Source organism: Rhinolophus ferrumequinum, chromosome 4 (assembly GCF_004115265.2).
Source record: "Rhinolophus ferrumequinum isolate MPI-CBG mRhiFer1 chromosome 4, mRhiFer1_v1.p, whole genome shotgun sequence".
In the NCBI taxonomy this organism is placed as follows: domain Eukaryota; kingdom Metazoa; phylum Chordata; class Mammalia; order Chiroptera; family Rhinolophidae; genus Rhinolophus; species Rhinolophus ferrumequinum.
Genome location: NC_046287.1, coordinates 12,763,772 through 12,791,191, shown reverse-complemented (window position 1 = coordinate 12,791,191; position 27,420 = coordinate 12,763,772). Strand labels below are relative to the sequence as shown.

General features: G+C 31.9%; 1 protein-coding gene across 4 annotated transcripts in view; it reads right to left on the bottom strand.

Moving 5' to 3' along the window:
- PCDH17 (protocadherin 17) overlaps window positions 1–27,420 on the bottom strand; it is a 94,687-nt gene that overhangs the window by 55,755 nt on the left and 11,512 nt on the right. For 3 of the 4 annotated variants that reach the window (XM_033104814.1, XM_033104815.1, XM_033104817.1), the window contains 2 exons: window positions 3,197–3,255; window positions 2,891–3,063 (listed from right to left, as the gene is read on the bottom strand). In XM_033104814.1, coding sequence (XP_032960705.1) covers window positions 2,891–3,063; window positions 3,197–3,255 — 232 coding nt within the window. The remainder of the gene's footprint in view (window positions 1–2,890; window positions 3,064–3,196; window positions 3,256–27,420) is intronic. The other variant, XM_033104816.1, reaches the window with a different exon arrangement.

Below are 27,420 nucleotides of genomic sequence, written 5' to 3'. Positions count from 1 at the left end.
ACATGAACTCAGGTTTTAACTTACTCTTCAATGTTTATTTGTGGTAAGGTCATAGCAATAAATCAGAATGTCAATTTGAACAAGTTTTCCCATTTGAGACAAAGATATGTAGAAAAGAAACAAGTTTTGGCCATATCTTGACCTAGGATTAAACTCCAACATGCTATACATGTTAATAAACATGTTATACATGTTTATATATGTTAATAAAAGTCAGTTTTCTTATATGTAAGGTAAAAATGATAACTATGCTAGAGTTTGCTGGTTAAATAAGCTAATGTCAAAATGAAACTAGCACAGTTTATGGCAAGTAGTAAGAACTCAGTAAATGCTAGCTCTTCCTCTGGATCTAGATACATAAGTAGATAGACATGAACATAGATACATAGAAGATAGCTAGATAAGTAGGTAGGTAAATAGATTAGATAGATAGATAGATAGATAGATAGATAGATAGATAGATAGATAGATAGATAGATAAAAAAGGATGATATAGATAATGAAGAGAAAGATATATGGGAGGTAGCTAGAGATAGGTAAGAAGATAGATAGTGAATATCGGTAAATGAGAGATGAGAAGTGAGAGATGGAGATGGAGATAGACGTAGAAATAGAGATGATAAAAATAGAGATGGAGATACAGATGGCTATGGAGAGAGAGAGAAATAGAAACAGAGATCTTCCATCTCTACTCCTCACATACAGTTTCTTGAAGGCAGGCTCCAAGTCAAATTTATTTTTGATGTTCCTGAAGGATCTTATATTCCTTACATACTGAAAGCATTTAATAGATATTTATTAAATAAGTGCATTAATTAATCTAACCAATTAATAAATAAAATACTATTTTAGCTAATCCTTCAAATTCATGTTTTAAAGTAGAAGCCAGTCCCTGTCTATGTAATTCATAGATTACCTAAGTGTGGCTTTCAGAGTCATAAAAACTTTCCCCTATTTATTAATAAGGATGTGTGGAAACTACTTGTTTTACAGGAGATATTTCTATTGGCATTCTTATTCTTTTGACTCGCAATACTTTATGTGTAATATTAATTAAAACATATGCCAAATATATGTTCTTTTAAGAATAATAGCCACCTTTCTAAGATATTACTTTTTTATATAAAAAATTTCAAACCAACGCCTGTTCAGTATAAGTTATATTTTGAACATAAATGAAAGCACTTTCTTTTTCTGTAGGGGTCTTTTCGGTCACATCAAATAGATGAAAAGGAATTACAGCATTAATGTGAGCAGCAGTGGACTTGTGTTTGTTTTTGATTAACAAAGTTTCTCGTGAAGATATGAAAATAAATGCAAACTATTTACTTTATGCAGTTTTAAAAATAGCAGCCGATAAATTACGTTAATCACTTTATTATAACATAAATGGTTCCATCTTATGCTGTGGATTCACATTCAAGATTCAACAACCCATCATTTAAAATGTGTCTAAAAAATTCATACGTTATATAATATTGCACAACCACAATCCATCAAGACGATTTAAGTCACTTTAAGTAAACATTAAATTTTGCATGAACTGTGAATAAGTGTTTAAGAAGTTTTTGATAAAAATAATTGAAGAAAAATGACATTGCATTGTTACACAGAAAGTTGTTATGGTAAAGGTGAGGAAAAAAGTTATCTGATATCTGTTACTTAGAATAGGCTTTGGGGGAAGTCAACCTTAAAATAAATCCAGCATAATTATATTCAGTGCAGAAATATTTTTATTTATTTATTTATTTATTTATTTATTTATTTATTTTTGTATTGAATATATAAATTTGTGTATGTATGTTTGTATTAAACTTTCAACATGATTAGAAAAATTAGTACACATCATATCTGCTAAAGCATATATGATAGGACAGACTGCACTACTCGCAAAAATTTATTTTTTTGTGACTCAATAAATGACTTAGTAGTTATGTTCACATTGTATAAATATAGTTTCCATTAGAAAAATGAAATGAAATATTAAATATATTTAAATACTGTTAATATTTTGAAAACCAACATTACATTAATTAGTATAATGTACATCTGTGATTGCAGAATCCAATTCTTAAAATAACTTTTCATTTTTTATAATTGGATATAAAAATCACCTACTCATAGTTTCTAAATCTTACACATAAAAGTAGTTTAATTCTCTTTGGATGAATCATTAGCCAATATCCCATTGTGTTTGCAACAATGAAAACATGAAAATTAAATTTTAAAAAAGGCACATAAATGAATAAATGGAAAATAGACTTACATAAAAATACATGTATTTATTAAGAAGTATTTATTTTTTATCTCTACATGGTTAAACAAACTCATGCTTATTTGATATCCATGAAAACTTAGGTAAATCAAAACAAAAAGGAGCCAAAACTCTGATTTAGCTGCTATTTGACTTTTTAAAAACTATTTAAAAGCTAAAATTCACACTAAAAATAAACCAACAGCACTAAGAGCTATAAAATTCTGATCAAGTTTTCATTTCACGTCAAAGTGTTGAACTCACAACTTTAATCCTGTCATTACTATATTAAAAATGTGCATATCTAGCTAATATATGCCATACTTTCCTCGTTAATAAAATGCAAACTAGGAAAGGTTAGGAAATAGTCCCAAAGATAAGAACACATCTAGTGACTTTGATCAAGTTCTCATGTTAAGATTCAAAACTAATAGCCATGGCGTTGCTTTTCTGTTGTGACTCAGGTATTGAACAGTTGCTTTCTGTCTGGGACCTCCTTGGAATTTGCTGGCTTTTTTGGTACATTATGAATGGTCCATGCCACCGTGATAACCTGCAACCCTAATACAAATAGGTGTATAAAAATTGCTTAAGCTTTACACTTGCACGTGGTAAGCATTGGAAGGCTTCACTCACCTTGTTCAAGTGGTTGGCTTTTAGTTGAAGTAGTTTTCATCTTGAGTGCCTCCCTAACAGACATGTCACAGCAGGAGCCTTTGTTAGTGTCTTGGTCACTGTCAGCCTGATCACTGTCCCCGTGCCCACTGTCTCTCAGGCTGGCTCTTTCTGGGTCCTTAAACGTGGAGCTACTGAAATACATATAAAGAAAAAGAAGAGAAAGTGTTGTCGCTACGAGTTTGAATCTGAAGTGTAGTCTCTTGCAAAGCAATTTGGACACGAATGCAAATGGGGAAGCTGAGAAAGTTATTTAATAGGCCTTACCTTTGAACAAACTGCTGCCTGCTGCCCATGTAATTGGGCTCTGCGGGAAAATTGTCTGTCTGTGAAAGAGAAGGAAAAAAATACGTATAGTTGTACACTGGACAAATCTCCTGCAGAGCAACAAGATTTCCTAGTGGAAAAATGATTAATAATTCAAAAATTCCCTTAATCTTCAGATTTGTACATTTTAATTAAATTGGAAATTGCTGACATGTAATTATGTACTCAGAACAATTAAATGATTCCGGTCCACAAATTACCTGTTAAAGTAAACAATGAGCCTGTCATAACTGGCATTCTCTCTGAGCACCACGATGGATAACACTGTGTTGTTTCATTATTTAGATATTAAGATTGAATATTTGTGGGAGGAGTGGAAAAATGACCTAATTTCTCCATATTAAAAGTGTGAATTATTTAATAATTCTCATTTTTAAACATAATTACATCATCTGCTGGGATTCTATGCTTTCCTTGATGTAATATCATTTTAAAGTCATCTACTCCTCAATTAAGAGAGATGGGCCTCTCCTTCAAATTTTGCCAATAACGAATACAAGCATGGCACATATGGTTGAACTCATCTTTATCATTCATTCTCATCTATATTCCTGCTGTGGACGATGGCAGGGGTGCTGCTTCCTGGTTCTCAAAAACCAAGTAAAAGAAAAATAAGAAGTAAAATGTTACTTAAAACATTGAGCGTAAAAGACACTGATAAACCGGGCTTGTTTTCGTGGCTGTTTTTACTCCTTCCAAACTGACATGGAGGTCTGCCAAAACGAACTGAATTCTCCTTGTATCATGGAACAGAGTCTTTTGGGAGAAAGAGACTAGATCTTTCATAGATCTCCCTATACTGTACATTCACACAAGTTACTTCTTCTTGCAGCTGACTCCACGACAAAGCTGCTTCTGTTTTCTGCATCACTTCATATCACACCATTGTGCTCTGAAGCAGCTCTGGGTTCCTACAAGATCATCCAGCATGCAAGTACCAGTGACACAGGGGCGTGCAATTCAGGAAGCAGAGGGCCCAAGGTAAGGCTTAATGTAGTGCAATATGTGTTTTCCTTTAAATAAGGCTAATTTAAACTAACAGTACTCTTTTTTCTGCCCCCGTCATAGTTTACATTATTTGGCTTTTTGAACGATTCTTGGGGGGGAAAAAAAAACAAAAAAACATGTTAAGAGTAACAGCTTTTCTCTCTGATATAAGTTTAGGGACAGAAAAAAAAAATCCCTTGCAAATTTCTTCATTTGTAATCTGTTGTTGTTCACATGAACTTTATCAAAATAAATGCAAAGATCAAGGTGAACAGGGTAGATTCATTTTTCACTCCTAATCTGCTTTAATTAGTAGTTGGTAGCAGACATTTTTTCCTTAACATGTTTTACTACTTTTTAGATATTGGGAAGCACCTTATTTGCTTTCAAAATGACAAACTATCAATTTTTTTAAGGATATCTTGATTGTCATTAAAAAATAATAGTGGAATCCAATACCAGAGGCAAAAATGTTTGCGAAAGAGTTTTGCCAATTTTCAAACCTCTAATTACTTAGAAACTCCACATTTTAATTTAATAAAATTAAGTTCATCTTTTGAATTGGTCAAAAACAGGTATCCAACCCATTATTGCTGGCAATTAAAAGCTAAGTATGAATATCTTAGAACACTTAAGAAAAATAGAATCCTGGGTATTAAGGAGAGCCTAAAAAGTAAAGTGAAAGTGGAAACTCTAAAATCAAGTGCTCTTATAAGTAATCTTGTGATTTTAATGGCTTTAATTAGGTGAAATGTCATAGAAAGTGGATCCCTATTCAGTTTGGCACAGGGAGAAACACTGGGGAAACTTTTCTTCCCTGTTCTAATGGTATCTAAAAATGGTTGCTTATTATTAAAGTTCTAAGGAGTTCTGATAAAATAAGAGACTGAAACTAAAAAATAAAATACATTTTCTCATTAAGTGAAGATCTGTTTTTTAAATTATATGTGTGTTTGCAAGCATGTGTGTGTATGTATGTTTGTATGTATGTATCAGTGTTTGATGAACACTGGGAAATGGTATTACTACCAAATACTATTTTGATGAAAATGGAAAAACAAGAGAGAGGAAAGAAGGAATTTTGAAGAGAAAACAGAGAAAAGAAATATAACAGCAGTGAGAAAGGCAAGCAAAAAAGAGAAAGTGAGGAAGAAGAGAGAAACAAAAATATATGGAGGAGGAATGCAGGTGGAGGGGAGTAAAAAATGCAAAAAAAAAAAAAGAAATTGGTTTATTATTGTAGAATTTCACAAAATACAATTTTAAAAATTTGTAACTTAATTAGAAGCAAAATATCAGACGTTTACTAATAATGCCTGCATTCATCCATTAAAATAGGTAGGAATGTGAGAGATTGTGTATGTGTTTATAATTACCATAATGAAATAGCCATTTGGCCTTTAACAAACATATAACTAATTCACTGTAAAAACCGCCCTGGCTTTAATATAGAAAATAACATTTTCATTATCTAGGCTCCAAGGGTGTCAGAAAACTCATTTAAAATAATTGGAATATAAAATAAGAATGTTTGCATAGAAAAATAGAGAAAAACAGCCGTCTGTATCACATCATTTAATTTAGAAGGGCTTGCAGATAATTTTCCAGCGCTGTACTCTAAAAATTGAGTTCTACCTAGTACATTTATAAATCTTAACTTTTACGCCTAGGAAGAAAGTAAAATTTGAAGTCAGCTACTTGCAGCTTTTTAGGTCTCAGCAGAGTAATTAATTATGAATATTTATAACACCTGAAAACTTTATCCTCTTCCATACAAATTGATCACTAGAATGTTTTCCCCTCAAACTCAACCTGAACATAGTGAGTTTTAACTATTGCTTTTAATACATTTATCATTAATTTTTTTTATCATACAAGAGAAAAAGTATGTAGCCTGAATTGGTGGGTAGTTAGAGAAAAGATCTGAAGTAGACACTGTAGATCTCATTTTAATCTACTTCAAAGTCAGGAATAAAAAGACAAAAGTTTTGTGGGTTTTTTTCTAAGTGATTATTTGCTCAAAATAGAAAAGAGCTGCACTTACTTATAAAACTCATTGTATGCCTTCCTATTTTGATTTGTTTTTTTGTTTCTTGTTATTTTGTGTGATGAAGATAATAAAAATTTAGATATTCTTTCCTTTGTACAGAAAACACAAAGAAATAAACCAGTTATCAAGCAAACCCACAAAATGGATATGAATGGTTTCTATGATTATTTGTCTTTATGCTTCTCTACAATACTCAGAAAATTATAGTATATTCATAAACTATATACAAAATCAGAATTTTTATCAGTAGTAGTTAATAAACTATGTCTAGATATGTCATCTTCTATAACTTGCTCATTCTTTTAAACCAATGAAAAATACATTACGATTTTAAAAATGAATGTCTCAGAATAAAACAAAACAAAGCACCTGCTAAAACTGAACCATGTTGGCTACAATTGGGAAAGCTCTTTATTTGTGGAAGTAGATTAATTTGATATGACCACTTACACGTGCCAGAAGAAGTTGAAGTGAAAAATGGATATTTAATAAAAGGAGTCAAATAGATATTTTTAACTATTAAAATAGTAAAAAATAGAAATTTAAAAAATATATCAAGCATTTGACAAATTCGACACCTATTAATGATAAAAGTCTCAGCAAAATAGTAATAGACAGAAACTTCTTCAACTGTATAAAAGGTATCTACAAAAAAAAGTATAACTAATATAATATTTACTGGTGAAAGGTTGAAAGATTTTTACCACTTTTACTAATCACTATCCTGAAAGTCCTACTAAGTTTAATAAGGCAAGAAAAATAAATTACACACAAGTTGGAAAGGAAGGAAAAATTTTTCACAGACAATTTTATTGTATTTACAGATAATACGATTTAGAAAGAAAATAATGTGAGAATACATTCAATGTCTCCCATAATAATCAATGAAATTTCTGTACTTTAGCAATAAACTATTGGAGATCGAAATCTCAAAAGCAATACATTTATAATAACTCCCTAATCATCAAACTTAGCAAATAAGTATTTAAAAATATACAGTTATAGAGTCTGTAAGCTGAACATTACAAACACAGATGAAACAAACGGAAAAAGGTCTACATGGATAGAGAAAATATATTATGTTTATGGATGCTAAGACGCAACAGGGTAAAGATGTCACAGCTTCTCAGATGATCTACACATGTAATATAGCACCATTCATATCTCCAGCACAATTTCCTGTAGATATAAACAAGAGGACTCAAAAAATGATATGGAAAAGCAGAATGATAAGTCAAAATAATTGTGAAAAAGAAGAATAAAGTTGAAAGTATTACACTCCCCTATTTTGAGAGTTACTATAATAGAAGCAACACTAATCAAGACAGTGTAGTATTGATGGAAAAGACACTTAGATCAATGGAACAGAAGAGACTGTCCAGAAGTAGCCCACATAAATATGAGCAATTGATTTCTGACAAAGTTGCCAAAAGCAATTCAACAGATAATTCAAAAGAAATGAACCTCAAGTTATATTTCACATTTTACGAAAAAGCAAAAAGAAAAAGAAAAACAAAACTCAAAATTGATCACAGATCTAAATGTAAAGCAGAAAACTATAAAACCTAGTAGAAAATCTTTGTGACCTGGTGTTAGGCAGAGTTCTTGGATATGAAAACAAAAGCGTGATCCAAGACCCTAATCAACCCAGTAATTTGGTATTTACCTTAAAGAAATGAAAACTATGCTCATGCAAAGATTTGCACATGAATATTTACAGAAGCACTCTTTGCCAAAACTGAAATCAACCCAGATACCTTTTAACAAGTGGATAGGCAGACTGTGGTACCTACTTACAATAGAAAACTATTTAGCAATTAAAAAAAAAAAAAGAAAGAAGAAGAAGAAAAGTGAACTATTGAGACAACTTGGATGAATCTCAGAAGTATCATGCAGAGTGAAAAAAGCCAGTCTCGAAAAATTGTGTACTATATGATTCCACTTATAAGACTTCTCATAAAAGAAAAAAAAATATGAGAAAGAACAGATCAGTGGTTGTCAGGGGTTAAAGTTGACTACAGAAACATAGCAGAAGGCAACTTTTCAGGGTGATGGAACTGTTTAGTATTTTGATTGTTACGGAGGTTTCATGGCACTATATGTGAATAAAAATACATAGAACTCTACATTCAAAGAAAGATTCATTCTACTGAATGCTAAGAAAAGGTAATTCCTAAAATATATCTAAGGAGATCATCTGCATTTCACATATGCTAAGGATCCATCTGTCTCACATAGAATTTTAAAAATTACGAGTTCTCTTATTAAATATCTCAGTAGAGTGTTTCTGAACTTTGTCTTTTAAAATTATATTGAGCCAACTTTTAAAACCTATGTAGAAACCCCATATTCATTTGGACAGACTACAAATGGATTCAAGATATAAAGATCAATTTAGCCACACTAGAAAATCCAGGCAACAGCTCTGTAAGACAGGCACCTTAAATATGAATTATTTAGCTCAATTTTCATTTGTTTCAAGAATGCTTTTCTTGTGTGCAGTTTCCGTTTACCCAGCCATAAAACAAATACTTTAAATAAAGATTTCAGACTACATTTATTGCAAAGAAGTAGCTTTTCCTTTCAGTGCAAGAAACAAAGATGGCTATATCCTGAAGAACTGGGAGCTATCCTTAGAAATGGTGAGTTTTTAAATTTAGAAAATGCTCATACCTCGTAAAATTCTGCATTTGAAAGTAAGAGAATAGCATATCTTTTTAAAGCCTCTAACGATATTTAACATGAAATGATTAGCATCTAAAATGTATCAAAGTGTATGCAAAATTTTGTCAAAACAATTTTACAACTTTGCGGTAAAATTAGGATACTATCTAAACATGTGTGGTCTTAACTGTTTTATGAAATAATATAGGAAAATTTCTTAGTTATATAATACGGTTCCTGTTATAACTTTTTAATTTTTAAAAAATCTTATATGCAGTAATGATCATGAAATCATGGTAACTGGTTAAAAGTCTAGTAAATTTTAAAGCAATACTTGGATTTCTAGAAAATGAGACAACCGTGGGATGAGCAAAATAAAGACCTCATCATGTTTGAGTATTGTTTCTAATGAACGACTGAAAAAAGAAAATCAGAATACTAGTCTCCAAATGTAGCTGCAAAAGGGAGAAAATAATGTGAGCATTTCTGGAAACTGGATTCTATGGTTAATTTTCACCATCACAGATACTGTTTAGGTAAATGTTGCTAGAATTCAATCTGTGATCAGTGTAATCCTATGTGATAAATATATACACAATACCCTGGGGTTAATTTGCCAGTATTAGCTTACAGAGTCAGGGGACAGTCAGGAAATTCCCTACGGAGAGAACAATTTTGACCAACCAAACAGTTCTGGCAATTCCAGAATCATTGGTGTGAAAACATAGGAGTTAGTGGTTTATGGACTGCTGGCATTCTTGATATCCATTTGCTTTTTTATGTCAGTTTTTTCACCAAAGAGGACACCTTTGAGACAGAGGCCCAATGGGTAAATTCATTCCACAACATACACTTAGCTCAGATCATAAGCAATACTTAAAAACCTAGCATTCGACATTGTAAAATTCACAGTACCTAAAATACAATCATGAATTACAGGCTGCATGCAATTAACCAGAAAAATCTAACCCCCACCTAGGAGAAAATCAACAGATAAAAATAGACTCAGGAATGAAAAAGATGATGGAAATAACCAATAAGGGTCTTAAAAATGTATTAGCAATATTAAAAATATGTCCTGGATTGTATCCTGAGAATAAATGACTCCTTAAATTTTTTGAGCCCTAAGTACTTCCCTTGTGTCATTTTAATCTTGCGACTAATGGAGAGAAAATGAAGACATAAAAAAGACCCAAATGGAACTTCCAAAAATGAAAACTACAATATTTAAAATTTTAAAAACACTGAATAGGATTGGCAGCAGATTAGACATTCAGGAAGAAAAGATACAGCGTTTTGCATCAGGTTCTAGAAACATTTGCCTCAATAATAAAATATATTATTAAATTTACTTCTTTATGTTTATCTGTATAAGCGTTATATACTGTTTGTCTCAACATTGTTTATAAATTTGTAATATACTAGATAGTAAGACAGGACGTGAAATACAAAAAGTATCTCACAAAGATTTTAATGCAAATATGAAGAAAGTTTTAATTCTACAGGTATTGATCTAGAATAGAAATTACTGAAGAAAAAGGAAAGTATGGTTTAGACTCTTTGTAGTCATTATTAAGAGAGCAACTTACCTCTCACAAACTAATTTGGGGATGGACATGTAGTTATGGTTTTAAATCATATCATTTTAGCTTCTGTCAGATGATCAGTGTTTTCCTAACCCAGGAATAGGGGGTGGAAGTTTGAACATTCCTTTGACTTAGGGACACAAGTTCCATTGCGAATATTGGTTCCATTGGATTGAAATTGAAAAAAAACAAGTTGAAATTTTCCCTTAATTCAAAGGCACTGCTGTTCACATTGATAACAAGCATTCTTTTTGCAGCAGACTAAACACGAGGGAGTGTTAAGAGGTGAATAATTCACTTTCAGCCTTTTCATACCGACATTGCTTCTGATAGCTTTGCCTGCGATAGAATATATGGTGCGGTTCTTTCTTCATTGCTGAAGTAGGCAACATCATTTTAAGCCACCACTTATAAAGTTATCTGACAGCAACTATGGCTTTGGAATTTTTTAAGTGCATGAGGTATGGCAATAACTGTATTTATCATTGATTTTCAAAATAATACGTTTTGTACAAATATAGTGGTCGACTTTGTGTTTTGTTACTAAAGGCATAATAAAAGCATGAGAAATTCTTACCACATTTAGCAACAACTAACATTACTTTAAATTTAAAATGGGAAGAATGGCCACATCTTTAAGCAAGAATGTTAAGTCTCCTGTTCTATTAGGATGACTTTCATGATTGTGAAAAATAATCTGACTGTATATTAAAGTCTCTTGCAAATGTTACCTATTTTATAAATGACACTGATAACTTAACTTTGATAATAATTTCTGTGCCAGAATTTAATTATGCAATTTATGGATCTTGAAGAAAACCATATTTGACAAGAAAGAAGAAAATTGAGATAGAAGGTAAAACAAGGGCTATTTGTTATCTATAAAAGCACACAAAATAGGGAATACTGCACATTTTCTACATATTTGCTGAAGTTTGGAGCCCAGAGGTCACCCAGGTGCCACTGGAAGAGCTTTCTCATTGGCAATGGCAGAGCATTATGTCATCAGTTGTAGATGTCATGGGATAAATATCCAAACTTACTTCCAGGTTTCTAATTTCAACCTCGTGGATTAATCCATTCTCTTCAGTGAGGTCAGCTTCTCCATCTCAATACTATCCAATAACTAGTCTTCTCTTTTTCTTCCAGTGGGTTTGAAGTTCTTTTCTCTTCTGTTTTTTTTGCCATTTCTCAGTCAGACATTCTGTTTTAAGAGACTCTCCTTCTGCTGTGCGATTTTTCCAACTCTATTAAGAATACTAAAGAATTTTTCCACTGGAGGGAATATGTAAACTGGATTCTCTGCAATTGTGCCTCCAAGACTAAAAACTCCAAGATGATATGTAGTCAATAAAATTCATGACAAGTCTGAACTTCTATAATTCTCGACAGATCAAGAGAAAGATAGAAAATGGAGGGAGACCTGTTGGTGATACATTATTTTCCTTATTATCACTATGAATGCCGAATCTTCTGCAAGTACATTTTTAAAAATATTTTATTAATTTTAAGAAATCTGGTAATTAACAAAAGAAAATTTGTACAAATTGAATTATTTAGATTCAAACCAGTTTTCAGTCTAATTCATTTAGCTAATATAGACAGACCTGCTTTGAAAATATACTGCACTAAATCTAAATGTATGTAAATAATGTCACTGCGTACATTCTGTGCCAGGAGATTTAGAAGCTGCTGTCCTACATTAGGATCTACAAAACAGTATTATTAATATTTATTATTCATTCTTCTCAATTTCCCTAGAACACAGTAGTGTTACTGTCCACATTTTTTTTTTAAACAGACAAACGACAGCTAACAGACTGTCATAGAGCTACCCATCATACGCCCAATTCATTGTAGAACTTTCCCATTGGCCAGGGACTGTCAGAGCAGTCATTTGCTGTAGTGACTCTCTGAGAAATAGAGAAAAATAATGATCCATTCCAATATTTTCAGAAATAAGTTGATGAGAAATTAATGTAACTTGCCTTGAAACTTTTTAAAAAAATTGTTACATACTGAGCAAAAACAGTATTATCACTCTAATAATAAGACAGCTCTTTGAAACAGTCTGTGCTTTTACCTTTCTATACTTTCATGTTAAATTATTTTAATATGATGAAATATATATATATATATACATATATATATGTATATGTATACACACACACACACATACTCACACACACATATATTATGCCAATAACTAGATTTTTCCTTTGGCCAATAACATAAAAAGGTAATAATGGCCATTTATTATCAAATATTCTCAGGCATGCAGTAGGCTTAATTGTATGATTACTTGCCATCATTACAGTCATATAAATTGTCAAAATAGGCACTTCTGAACACTTACCTTTCAAAGTGCAAAATAAATTTAAACTATTACATTTAATCAATCATTATGTAAAATTCCCAAATAACTAATTTAAAAGGTGAAACAAACTGTACATCTGCTATCCATTTCATCAGTTTATTTTCCACAATACACTAAAATTAAAAACTTTATGAATGCAATGATTTGGTAAACACTATTCACCAGTCTTGCTCCTCAAAATATGAAATTGTTATTCAGAAGAGAAGGCCAATTACATGATAGATTACATTTTACAAATGAGTGAAAAAATGATCAACAAGATCAGTTTCTTGTCTGATTTTACGTCAGCCTTTCTAATCATCACCCTATATAACAGGTGCATTCCAATTTGTATGAAGAGAAAAAATAGAAGGAATTCAAGGTGAAATTGAATGATGCAACATCTGTCTAATGTTTTTTTTTCTCTAACTCTTGATAGGCATAGAGAATTTTTAACTCTTTATAATTCTAAGCAACAATTCACACAACCAGCTAACCCATATATTTTACAACAATTAGTAAATAATTTGGGGGAATTTTAAAGTCCCCAAACTATTGCATGGGTTTCAAAGATAATTTACTAACCCTTTTGAAGACAGCAAAAATTTTGCAATGTTTACATTTCCAAAATGATTTCTCCATTGGATGTGAATTTCTGGATTGAAAACAAAAGAGTAATTTGAGAGCCCAATTATGAAAATTTAGGAGGTAATATGCAAGGAGTTTGGAAGACTCATCCTCAGAAATGACTAGTATAAAGGAAAAAGTATTCTTAAATTTCAGAAAAATATTAATTATTAATCAAATTTGTGAGTATGAGATTACTAGAATACTTATCATAGCACATTTAAAATGTATGCTTCAATGGAAATAGTCTATTTCAGGTTGGCATTCATACCTGAAATTAAAATAAAGCTAAGTGTCTTCACTAATGTTAACATATTTTCATTTAAACATTAGCACAAAATGAAACATCTCTCTACAGATTATCAGACTGTCACTTAATACCTAACTCAAGCATCCCCATCTCTTTCTTTGCTTAAAGACTTTAATTATAAGAATTTTTCTCCTCTGGTGAAAGGAGCAATCTCATCTAGACAATCACTTCATGAGACAATCGGCCTGTATTCTTCCATTTCAAGTTTTTACATAACAATCATTTTGATTTTATTAGAAACTGTTTATAAATCTACATGATGTGCTTTTTTTTTTTTTCTTTTTGCAAACACAAAAATGGAAAAAAAATTAAGAAATGGATAACATTTAATAAGCCTTACAAAAGTGGATGGAGAACTCTGGCCCGTGGACCACCACCTGTTTTTGAAAATAAAGTTTTATTGGCACTCAGCCTCGTGCTTTCATTTATATGCTGCTTTCATGCTTCAGTGGCAGAGTTGAGTAGTTATGACAGAGACCGTCTGGCCCACAAACTCGAATATATTTGCTATCTGGCCCTTCCTAGAAAAAGTGCAAGCTCCTGGCTTAGAAAGACTAAGTCTGGGTTCTTAACCGTATAATTAAAAATTTTACTTTAATCACTCCTGTAGATAAAATACTAATGAAGCATTTGAATATATGCACTATGCTTAATTGGGTCATCATTTAGAAAATAACACGAGTCATTTTCATCTTCTGTAGGACACAGGCTTCCTTCACAGAGTACGTATTTGAAAAATATCTGATTGAAAAACTGTGCATATTTTTTTTAAAGTGGATTTCAGTGTTAGGCGATTTGTAGCATGTTTATATTCAATTCCAAACAACTTAAAACTGTGGAAACAGTATCATCATGGGAACACCTGAAAACAAAATGAACTTAGATACATGAAGCTTCCTGAAGTGCATTACAAACTCCTCTAGAGTGTACTTAGAATAAAAGTAAGTAACCTGTTCTTTCCCAGAGAAAATAACTCTTTAATTCTTCTTGGTCTTTTGTCTCCTAAGCTTCCTTACATATTTTACAGGGTGACCTTGTCACTGTATTTCAACCCTTCTAAATATATTATTTCCTTTTAACATCAGCAGCCAGAACCATCATAATTATTTCTATTTTATAGATGGAAAAACTGAGGCCTGTGGAATTCATGAAAGGCAAGCTGGAGGTGAAAATATGAGTAAGCTTCATAAACAAGTTTCTTTTGACTCAAAATTGTGCACTCTTTCAAATAAAAAAAACCTGTAAGTACTATGTGATTCATCTTGCTTTTGTGTGTATTGTGCTTTGCTTTCTATTCTATTCTATTCTATTCTATTCTATTCTATTCTATTCTATTCTATTCTATACTATTCTATTCTATTCTATTCTATTCTATTCATCATTGTATGATGTATTTTACAGATTTATTATTTTCATTCTAGTAATGCTCGTTAATCAATGCTCCCTAAAGAGTTCTAATATTACGTGACACCCCCTTGAATTGCTTTGTTCCTAGATCTGTTCGGCTCTGAATTAGGTTAAACAAAAACAAAAGCAATGAGGTCTGGACAATGTTGATCAGAATAAAAGTGTCAAATCCAGTTCTACGATCAAATCTGATAATCCTTGCCTGCTTCTGGAGTCTCCAAAATTTGGAAATATTTTCACTGTACAGAACAAAGCTATAGAAACTCTGAAAACTACTGCTGATTTCCAAACTGGAAGACCATGAGGCAATGTGTTATACATAGGTCCCAGCAGTGTTTTTGATGCTTAATATGTGGAGGCCTTAAAGAATTATCTCCCAAATAGACCTTCAGAGCAGGAGCTACATTGCAGTACTTCAAAGCAGCAATTATTCATGCTAGAAGATATTCTCATGCTCCACAGATGCCGCAATAGAAACGTATGTCAAACAAGATATCCCAACTCGTGTAGAAGCAAAAACCCTACATTCTGAGTCAGATACAATTAGTTCACTATTCCTAGCCAGCTGTATATACTTGGGTAACATTTCTGTGCTGCAATTTTCTCACATGAAAAGAAGTGTAAATGTAATCAAACACAATCATACATCTCTAACGTCTAGTATTCATTGTCTTACAATAGTTCTTTTGTGGGAATTTCTCTTCAGTTTCTACCTGGTTTCAGCATTTCTTTTACACAGTCTCTTTGCCTAAAAAGCATCGTTCTTAAGGGAGACTTAATAATATCTTTCCACTTTAGCGTTTACATTGGTAGTTTAAGAAGTTTAAGATATCTGGAAGCCAATTTTTGCAAGACAGCCTATCAAAAATTGGTCACATTTGTAAATGTCTATTTAACATTAAAACAAAAGTGACCAGTCCTGGTTTAGAGAGGTCAAAATGAAAATTTGCAATAAAATAAATTAGCATTCCAGTAAAATTAATTTTTTATGATCATACATACTCTGGGATAGAATTGTACTCTTATACAATTGTTAACATTTAGGTTAACTAAAATATTGTTATTATAGAGAATATGAGAGCATATCTGCATATCTGTACCCTAAAATTTAACTGTTCCAGAATGTTTTATGTAATTTTCTGTGAACAACAATAATAATATACATTAATATTTTTTCAATATTTAGTATTCATCATATTCTTTATATGCATAATCATATTTCATCTTAATTTTTATTACACCCCTATGAGTGGCAAATATTACACATGCTTTAAAAAAAAACAGAAATAAAAAGATTTGGCCTGAAAAACTAATTTTTTAAAACCAAGAACCTTGGGAATAGATTCTCAGTATAGAAGCTGTCAATCAGAAAGTAACTAATTAAATGAATCATAACATAGCTATTAATTCATCCAGAATTCCACCATTAAGATAGTATAAAACTACATCATTGATTGGGAAAGATGTCTGTGATATATTTATGTAATTTTAAGTAAAAAACAACTTAATATATTATGTTTAGTATATATACACATAAGAGGATGGGCAGATATATGGGTTCAAATCCTGTATTGAAAACCCTGGCACCCAAAGTTGTTTTCTAATCCCTAACTCTTTCATATATAAGAATGACATTTTGTTATGTATGTCATGTATTACCCATCCCAGCAGGGACAGGTACAACACCTCAAAATTAAACATATTAATATTTCTCCAGTAAAAAAATGTTAATGTTACCACTAATTGAAATAAAGATTTAAAATAGCCTTAAACCACTTTGGGTCTGAATTCTTTGGATTTTGTTATTAGAGACAGGATGACAGATTTGAACAACAAAAGGTTAGCAATAGCTAACTCCCTGACTACTAAATTATAAGCAAATATAACCTTTTAAATGAAACTTTCTCTATTTTCAGTCCACAAGTATGTAATGAGCTCTCGGTACATACCAGTCACTGTTTAGTAGATATTGTAGCATGATATTTTAGTAGAATTTTTTGCAATGAATAAGAATTCCTCTTTAAATTAGGGGAAAAAATATAAACATTTTTTTAAAAAAATCAAAAAGAAAGAAACTCAAAGACCTGTATATTGGAAACAAACTTGAAATGACTTTAATGCAGAAACAGGTTTTTGCATTATCCAGGTTTTTTTAGTAGTTGTTTTTCCCAAGAGTAAAGTCTCTTCTTCTAGGGAAACTATTGACTTGCTAAAAATCAAACAGGAAAAGAGTACTGGCCCAGCAGTAAAACGTAGCCAATTCTTCCCTGGAGGCTGACTACAAATTCCAAGTTCAATGCAATCCAAAAGGCACCAGACTAGCTGTGCCTGAATCTCAACTACACAGGGGTAGAGGCACAATCTCAGTGGAATAATTTCATCTTTGGGATATCTGTCATGAAACAAAAAAATTAAGGGTTTAAAAATATCATATTTACATTTCAATTGCCCTTGAAGAACTCTACTTTATAGATTACCTAATTCTATATGTACTTTTAAAATACTTGTCTCATTATTATAGCATTAGACACATTTTTGTATAAACATAAAACACAAAGTACATTATTTTTCCCCGGAAGAAATTAAAAAAACAGAATTGTTCTCTTCCCTGACAGCCTGCTTTCTCCTTCCTTCTTTTCAAAACAGGGAATCAGACTGCCATATATAGTTGGAAAAATAGGTTTTCCTCTCTTGAAAGAACATAAGTTTATTCAAATAGCGTCAGGTAGTTTATAAAAGCTACACACTTAATACAAAAAAGACAAAGTATAAAACTCTTCGCTAGGTCTCATTTGATTTAAGGATCCTGATACCCTTTTTCTTGAGACGACAGAACATCACAAATGTGTAACGGTGCACCTAGCAGCGCAGCAATAAATATCTCAAGCTGAAAGCACAACAATAAGCTCTCCGTCTATGATTGCAGAACCAATAAATAAGCATAATGAAAATCATGACACATTATTACATTATTCTGTATAGCCTCTATTCATTAAAAAAAAAGGTGGGTGCATTTAAAATAATTTCCCATGTCAAATGGCCATAAGCCTTGCACTGACATGCTGCTGAAAGAAGTTTTGTAAAGGGCAGATGCATGGTCATATGTAGCTTATATTAAGATGATGATAGAAGTTATGAGAAATCTGAGAAAAAAGTACTTCATACCAAAATAGTAGTAGTTTAGTACCCAAAACGTTTATGTTATTCACCTGTGATGTATGTGTTGTGATATTATCATGTCAATAAAAAACACATTCAGAAGCTTCAGAAAAAAACTTCCCTGTCAATTAGCCCATAGACGGATTCTACTTTTTCAATTTCCCCGTTGATTTAATATACCAAATTATATTAACAGCACTGGCTTGTAAATAAGGCAGCTCTGAATCCTATTAATGGAGGTATGCTGCCAAAGTAATCAGCTTCATACTTAACAAGTTTCCAAGTATTTGGAAAAGCTGTGAAATAGGATTATAAGGTTAAGCTGTGTACATCTGGCTCGTCACTACATAAATATTTCAGAAATTTGATCTCATAGGCTAAAGGAACACCTGTCTAATCATGATTCTTTTCCAAGTTACGTGAACTTCAGTGAGCAGAGCAATACATAAATGCTGACAAGAAATCATGACCAATTTACATAATATACTTGGGTTAGGTATATAATTCTACCACACACCACCCTTCTGAGCAAAGATAGACAGAAGAAATATTTCAGGAAGGTTCCGTGGTATCATACTTATGTTGGCAAAAGGGTTATAAGGTGCCAACATTTTTGAAATTCAGGATATGCCAACATTTTCGAAATTCACCTGAAATGTTAAATATTGCTTCTTTTTTCTCATGTCATGATATGCCACTTTAGTGTAATCAGATGTTTTAAGTTTAAATGTAGCATAATATGAACCCGGAAAATAATAAGAGGCAGGAGTTCATGCATAAAATAACAGTAAAAAGTTCAGCAGACTTCTAGTTAATCGAAACCTTAATGAAGTTGAACATTAGTTACTTTAACCAGATCCAGGATTAAATAACTACACTGACTCTTTGTCAAATATACACTGGCCCGTTAAGCTTGATTTTATTTTTGCAAATTTCGTTCAAAAGGTAATTGGGCTAAAAGTGTACTGAATATGACTCTTATCAAATTAGGTTCAAATGTCCAACTTGAAAACATAGATTTTGAAAATGTGGTCCAAAATGGCAGCTAAAGGTCAATGAATCAAATTTCCAATTATATTTCCTGGGAGCAGATGGGTGCAATGAAATCTAATGATTGAATTTTAAATGCTTTCATGCACCTTTTATCTGTTTCCCAACAAGTTGATTCTACCTTAATTCTCTAACAAGATAATACGTTTATTACAATTAACCAACTGAAATGATATCTCCATTTTCCAATTATTTATATCATATTACCTGAGGATATTGAATCAGAGCTCATCTCCTTCTCCCACCCCTAGCACCTTTCCATCACCATCCCGCACTTCCCCCCAAACAAAACCCAAACTATAATATCATTAAATAAGAGATGGGTCCTTGGAAATTTGATTTCTCTACTTAAATAATAAGTAAAATAAAGCTCAAGTTCTCTGAGTCTCAATGGAAAATTTCAAATGAAAATAATTTTAAGGCATTTGTTGACTATGTATATAAATTTCCTTTCCTTATGTTATCAACTAATACGTTAGTCAATTTCTCTGACCTGCATAGGCATAAACACATAAAGAACATTTATCAAGAGGTAAAAAAAAAAATTAAGCAGTTTATTTTCAGGAGTGGCAGATGGAGGAGTTTATCTCTACTATGTCTCAATAGAGCACACTCTTGCCTGAAGAACAAAAAGAGGGCATCATAGGGAGAGGTTTATTTTAATGCTTTCATACAAAGAAAATCAACCTCAACATTTTACCTCTTCAAATATACATTCAAGGTTAGGTTAAAGGAGATCCAAGAATCTTTTATTTTAACTAATAAACAAAAGTTATTTTGTCTATTAAATGCATTTAAATTATGCTAAACATAATACTCTTCAATCCAACCTATCTCAAATCTAGCTCATCCCTAAGTAGCTCCACTGTGTAATATCAACTATATGAATCTCAGGTCCAAGTGTATATATAAATATTAATCTAGTGGTAAACACTACCATAGTCTCAACAAAATATACACGGACTGACAATTAAATTCACAAACTCATCCTAGAAAAAGTGCTTCATACCTCATTGCTGAATATCACTACAGTCACCTTCGAAGTACTCCCCTGGGGAAGCTATGCACCGATGCCAATGCCTAGTCTACCATTCAAAGCAATTTTGGAACTCTTTTCCTGGAATAGCCATCAGAGCTGTCATCGTATGACCCCTTGATGTCCTGAATGTCATCAAAATGTCTTCCTTTCAATATTCCCTTTATCTTCAGGCAAAGAAAGAAGTCATTGGGGGCCAGATCAGGTGAGTAGGGAGGGGTTTACTGGCTAAAAACTCCCTCACAGACAGTGTCGTGTGAGCTGGTGCATTGTTGTTATGCAAGAGCCATGAATTGTTGGCGAAAATTTCAGGTCGTCTAACTTTTTCACACAGCATTTTCAGCACTTCCAAATAGTAAACTGTTTGTCCAGTTGTACAAATTCATTATGAATAATTCCTCTGATATCAAAAAAGATTAGCAATATCGTTTTGACTCTTGATTTGGACTGCCGGAACTTTTTTGATTGTGTAGAATTGGTGACTCCATTGTGCACTTGACACTTTGTTTCAGGGTCATATTGGTACATCCATGTTTCGTCACCAGTGATAACATAGCGTCAAAACATCGCCTCTCCAAAAGGTCTTGGCAAACTGCGACTCTCCTTTGCTTTGTTGTTCATCGGTGAGCTCCTTCGGGACCATTTTTGCACATACCTTCCTCATGCCAAGATTTTCAGTTAAGATTTTCCTAACTGTTTCTCTACTGATGTTTACTTAGTCTGCTATGCTTCTCACAGTCAGCCGACGATTTTGATGCACAATTCGATGAATTTTTGCAATGTTTTCGTCAGTTCTGCTCATTTCTGGCCTCCCTGACTTCTCTTCATCAGTGACACATTCTCTCCCCTCAGAAAAACGTTTTATCCATTTGTACACTGCTGTTTTCTTCATGGCATTATCCCCATAAACTTGGACTCACATGTCCCTGAAATTGAATGTTTGTTCATTGCTCTAATTCAAGCTCAGACATTCTAGCGACGGCACACTAAAAACACACAACAATAATAAATGCCACTCAGCAAGACACCACCACACATCAACATGAACACAGCTGTGAGATATTGATATACCAAGGTTATGAAACCTTACTGAGCTGTTTGTACAGTGCTGCCCATGTAAGTGCACAGTGGCAAGTTCGCGAACTGAATTGTCCTACCTCATATATCTAAATTTTAAAAAAATACTTACATTACATGTAAATATACAAGGTTCTTAAGGTATGATTGTAAAAAAGTATTTTCTACATGGGTATCACAGAAAAAAGACCAGATGGCACGGTTAAGAAGAAAGAATTAGAACAGTTTGATATAAGACATAAATAATAATTCCTTTCCTTTTGCTTCACTCAAGTTATGTTTTATGATGCTTTTCAAATATTTAAACAACTGTTTGAAAATTTTAAAACAAATGATACATGTTTTAGATTACATGGCTTATGTGAAGACTAACATAACTGCATGAAAACTGGTATATTTGCAAAACACTAACATTTTTACCAACATAGTTTGGCAGTCACATTTCCAGTAGATTTCAAAGTGGTATTCTTTAAAAGAAAGAACGTGTGATAGTTCAAAAGAAAGTACATTCAGAGAAATTAGGAAAATACAGACAGATCATGGAATATTATAGGATGCCTGAAAGAATATCTGCTCCTAGTACTAAGCCTCTTATAGTGACAGGAAATCCAGACCTAGCCTGGCATCCCACCTGGAGAGAGCATCACCAGTTGCTGATGTGCCTTCTTTCCCAAAATGCCAAATATTCCAGGGTGAATTTACAGATGGACTTGAACTTTAATGTTTAGATAATTGTGGATATAAATGTCTCCATTGAGAACTTATTATTTGTGGGCTAATCTTAAAACACACTTAACACTATTTCAGAAAGTCTTTCTCTCATATTTGAATGTTGACAATGAACCCTAAACTTCTTAAATCTAGCGTTCTATGCTCCTTTCTATTACGTTTGCCTTTATTTTGTATCCCAGCTTCTCTGGCCAGTGGGGATAATTACATTTTTAATATAGTTTGAATACTCATTCTGCTTGAAGCTTTCATTCTATCAAGTCTTTATTGTTTGATATAAATTTTGCAGTTAAAATTTAAAATTCAGAAACATAGTCATTAAGTCCTAAAATAGCTTAAAAGTAGTAAATTATTTTAATTAAGGGCTTTTTAATTATTTCATTTTTATTAATTGAATTAATGATTATGAATTGAACAACTCTGAAAGTCACAGATGTATTTTAAATAACAATACTGAAAAGGGCAACAACATACTATTTATGTGAATGCTTAGCTTATGTTTCTTCAATATGTGCGTGACAATTTCATACCACCTACACAAGATAGATTCTGAAATTTTGAAAAGACTTTTATAAGCTGGATGATTATAATTATATACATATGATAATTGCCCAGAGTGATTTTCTTTTTCCCATTATCAGATGGCAACTTGTTGGTACCAAAGTAATTAAATCATAAAATTGCATGTCAACAAATATAAATAAATGCAATCCAAATATTACTATTTATGGTTTATCTGTAATTTCATTTCATTTAAAAAATCATATAAAAATAGGTATTTACATTTTATGGAAAGCTTCTATAAATATAAGTGTCTTAAAACATTAGTTTCTTAATAATGTACTAGAGCTATGTGATCCTTGAAGACTTAACAAGCATTATAATATATGTATTGGATAGTTTCAACACTTTATAAACCGTACCTAGGAATAGGACAAAAGATGAAAGGTATACCCTAACACTATTTTCTCTTGATATGCTGCATATATATTTATGTGTTTATAAATATACACATATATATATGTATGTATATATAAAAAACAAATTCTGTGAAAGTTGATACTCATAATTATGAACCTTGATCACATGTTTTATTCCATGAACATATAATATGATCAATAGATTAAAAAGGTAACAACTATAAACAAAAATTATCAAAATATGTCACCTTTAAATAAATTATTTAGCAGCATATCATTATTTCAGCATTTTTCTGTAAACAGTATCTTAGACTTTGGCCTTAGTCATTTGGGGGTTTGAATGCCAAGCTCTGGCTCATATCTGATCGGTGATCACAGGAAATTATGAAGAATTCATATTTTTTCACTGCCAACTATGCATTAGAAACCATACTAGGTTCTCTCAACTGCAGTGAGGAACAAACAAGATGAATGTGGCCCTTCCTGAGGTGTTCTGCTATCTACACAGCTTTGTGACAAATTGACTTCACTAATAAAGAGTTGCAACACTGATCCAGAGGTTTAAAACTGTTCAGACTTAATAACATTCATTAGTTTGTATATAGATCAATTAGATCTTTATTAAGAATAGAGGTTATACACCACAACCCGAAGGAGAAATGAATGGAAACTGGTACCAACCATGATCTGCTCATCATCCAGTCTCAGTGTCTTTATTATGACTCTTTAAAATTTTTATGCATTAAGTATCTTTAGCATCAAGCATGAAGTAAAAATACTTCCACTGATTTCTGCTGATTAGATATTATTTTATAGTTCAAAAGACTGCAATCCTTTTTACCTGCCCATCTAAGTCCTGCATTCTCCACACTGTCGAATGGTCTCACTATCATTTACTTCAAACTTAACCAGGCAACAGAGGAGCACGCTGGAAAATATTATCTACTCCTTTGCTAAGACTGTATGTGTCAACTTCTCGCCTAAAGCAAAATTTAATAGCTGACTTGTGGATCTTTATTTCTAGAGATTTACTATAGAAACACTGACATAACCTTTAACCACAGCAAACAGAGGCACCCTAATAAGCAGGCTACACCAAATCTAAAAATGCACGAGGAACAGAAAGATCCTGGCAGGAATTAATCTGCCATTTTCACACATCGACCCAAGGGAGGTATAGTAATTGCAAAAATTTACTCTAAAGCTGCTGAGACTCATAGTAATTATGTTTCTTTTTTTTAATAGAAATAGCCACAGGTGGTAACAAATTGGGTTTTGAGATGGGGAACTGGGCATGTATTTTAACCCAAATAGCTATGTAATTGTCTTGATTATATAAAAAAAAAAAATTGTGGAAAGTCTGTTGCTCAAAATCAGGGAAAAAAATGCCTCCTTAAATATATTCCTGTCTTTCAGTTTCTCCAATTATGCATATTGCTTCATTCATTGATATTGGCACATCTGATGTTAGGGCCACACTGCCTTTTGCCAATAACCCTTACAAATTCCTGTGAGTGCGATTTGTTTAATAAGATAGTTCTCTTAATTCCTGACTTATTATTATCTAGGGATAAGTAGTAGCTTTCTTAGAAAGTCAGGATCTGAAAATTCAGCTAATAATCACTACTATCCTTGCATCTGCCAGTACTAAACATGCAAGGTTATACACTTTTTCAATCTCTGTGTTGTGTTAAAATGTTTGCTATTTTTCATATATACATATATCTGCTCTCAATAATCCTCTATCTTACTTTACACTTAGGTTCATGCATTAACACCAATATATTTTCATTGTGTACTAAAATTACAAAGGTATTCCGGGCAAACTATGAGCAAATAAGAGTCAATGTGTATCGTCAAACTTTTTTTCTTTAGGCTTTTCTGATTTAATCAACAAAGATTAAAATAAGAGATTAGGTGTTGATTTAAAACAAAAGGAAAAAAATCACAATTGTAACAAGAGGTCATGCAAAGCTTAAAATAATAAAAATAAAATAATCAAGGGTCTTGCCTTGAAACTACGTGAAGGCAAGTTCGTATGTAATCTTTAACTCTATCTTAATGATGATAATAAAGATCGATGCCTGATTTCTCTTTTATTTTGTATGATTTATAACAACTCTTATTCACATTCTTCATGCAATAAATTAATTTGGGATAAACTATTTTAAAATAGATGCAAAATTGAAAAAGCAAAATAGAAAGTAAGAAGATACTGTCCCAAGAAGATATTGATTAGAATTCACCAATATTTAAACAATAGTCTAGTTTTTTGCTGACAAAACTATAAAATCAAAGCAAATTATTTTTCAGGTTTTCAGAAAGTTTTTATGACAATATTTGTATAAAGATGTGTCATTAAGCAATTATCAGGTTTGAGTTTGATAATATTCCCTCTTGAAGGTAATTCCTTTTATTCCCAAAATACTAAATAACATTTTTCATAGTAAATTTTGTAAGAATTTAAGCATATTATTTCTCAAACATTCTAATTTCTTACTGTGAACTCATCAACTGAAATGGGGACATCAGTAAACGCATGCATTGGCCACTTTACACTGTGGTTAGATAATCCTCATGGTAATCATAGGTGAATTGTTTTTATAAATATCAGTTCTGCATATGCAGTTGCTCTGGTGAAATAGCAAAAAATCTAGTGAATATTCAGTCATAAAGTTATCTCAGTATACTCTGAAAAAATATTCTGTATGGAAAATAAAATGACTACCTTCAGCAAAGGTATTTATATTGGGGTCTTTGATAGAAAAGGCAGATTATATCTTATGGATGAATACTATGGTTTTAGGTTTCAAAACTGATGCATATGTTCATAGTGCAAATAAATAAAAATTTAAGAATTTATCTAAGACATCGATAGTCTAAAGTTGAGTTGTACAGTAAAATTACAAAAGATGTTTGGACCCCTGTGACTATTTCTGCCTACAATAAAATACCTGTTGCATTTCTGCTTTATAAAGATAAGCTATTGAAATTTAGGATATATATGTGTATTACCTTTGAGTTTCATTGAATTAGAGACATTGAAATCCTAGGTACAAGTACAATCCAATCATTACTTAGGAATGGTTATGAAGGTTTCAGGTAGAAATATGATCAAGAAGTATAGCAATTGATGACTTATGCTTGTTACATTTTTTAAAAGTTATCATTAAAAAAGCCGACGAAAATAAATCTAAAGCACCATTGCTGTTGGAAAGAAGTTATTTAGTCACACTGTAAGTCAATTTTGTTATTTTAAAAATACATATACTATTAAAATAGTATTAGAAACTTTCTGAATATGAAGTCATTATCTATATTATGTATTAACATAGTTTACAAACATGTACCCAGTGTCTCTTAAAAACAGTATGTATCTACAAAACAATTATGAATGAATATATAGCTTAGAAAACTTGAAATAGAGTTTTAATGCTCTTGCTTTCAAATTCCACAAAGGCTGCTTTTAGCTGATAAAGAGAGTAAACAAGAAATTGTCCTTTAAATGGTCCCTTTAATGTATTCCACTAATTAAAAATCATTCAAAAACATTACAAGTTCATAAAATAAAAAATACTGCTCAGACAGGGTTAATTCCAGAAATATATAGAAGCTTGAGATTACATTTATCTTTACCTTGCCCATTTTTCATCCAACGTAAATTTGGTTCATGACTATGTTATTGAATACAAAGAAAATGACACAGGTCTTTAAATATTTCAAAATTACCGAATAAAATTCATTTCTAATACTATGAAATTATTTTAATATATTCCATTCCTCTAATCAACCCAAAGTCTGTTTATGTAGATTAGTTACATCTAAAGTCTCACTTATCCAACCTGTATTTATCCTTTGATCACGAAGCTTTTTAACTTAAATGGTCTTTTATTGTTATGATTCGTTTTCCCATAATTATGCTGTTTCATTGCCTTATTTTTTGAATAAATATATGCAAACGTGCCAATCATATTCAACACAGTTAGGTTAGATGCTCAATGAACTGTAAGAGCTATTTCAGTGCAATAAAACTGTCTGGAATAGATCCAGGGCAAGACCTACAAATACCAGTAATCAGAATGTCACTAGGACCAGAACAAATAGAAGTGTGCCACATGGATATCAAACACTGACTGAAACCAATTTTACAGTCACTCACTGGAAGAACCTGGTGCATACAAGTGAAAGGTGCCACCCAGGCAGCCA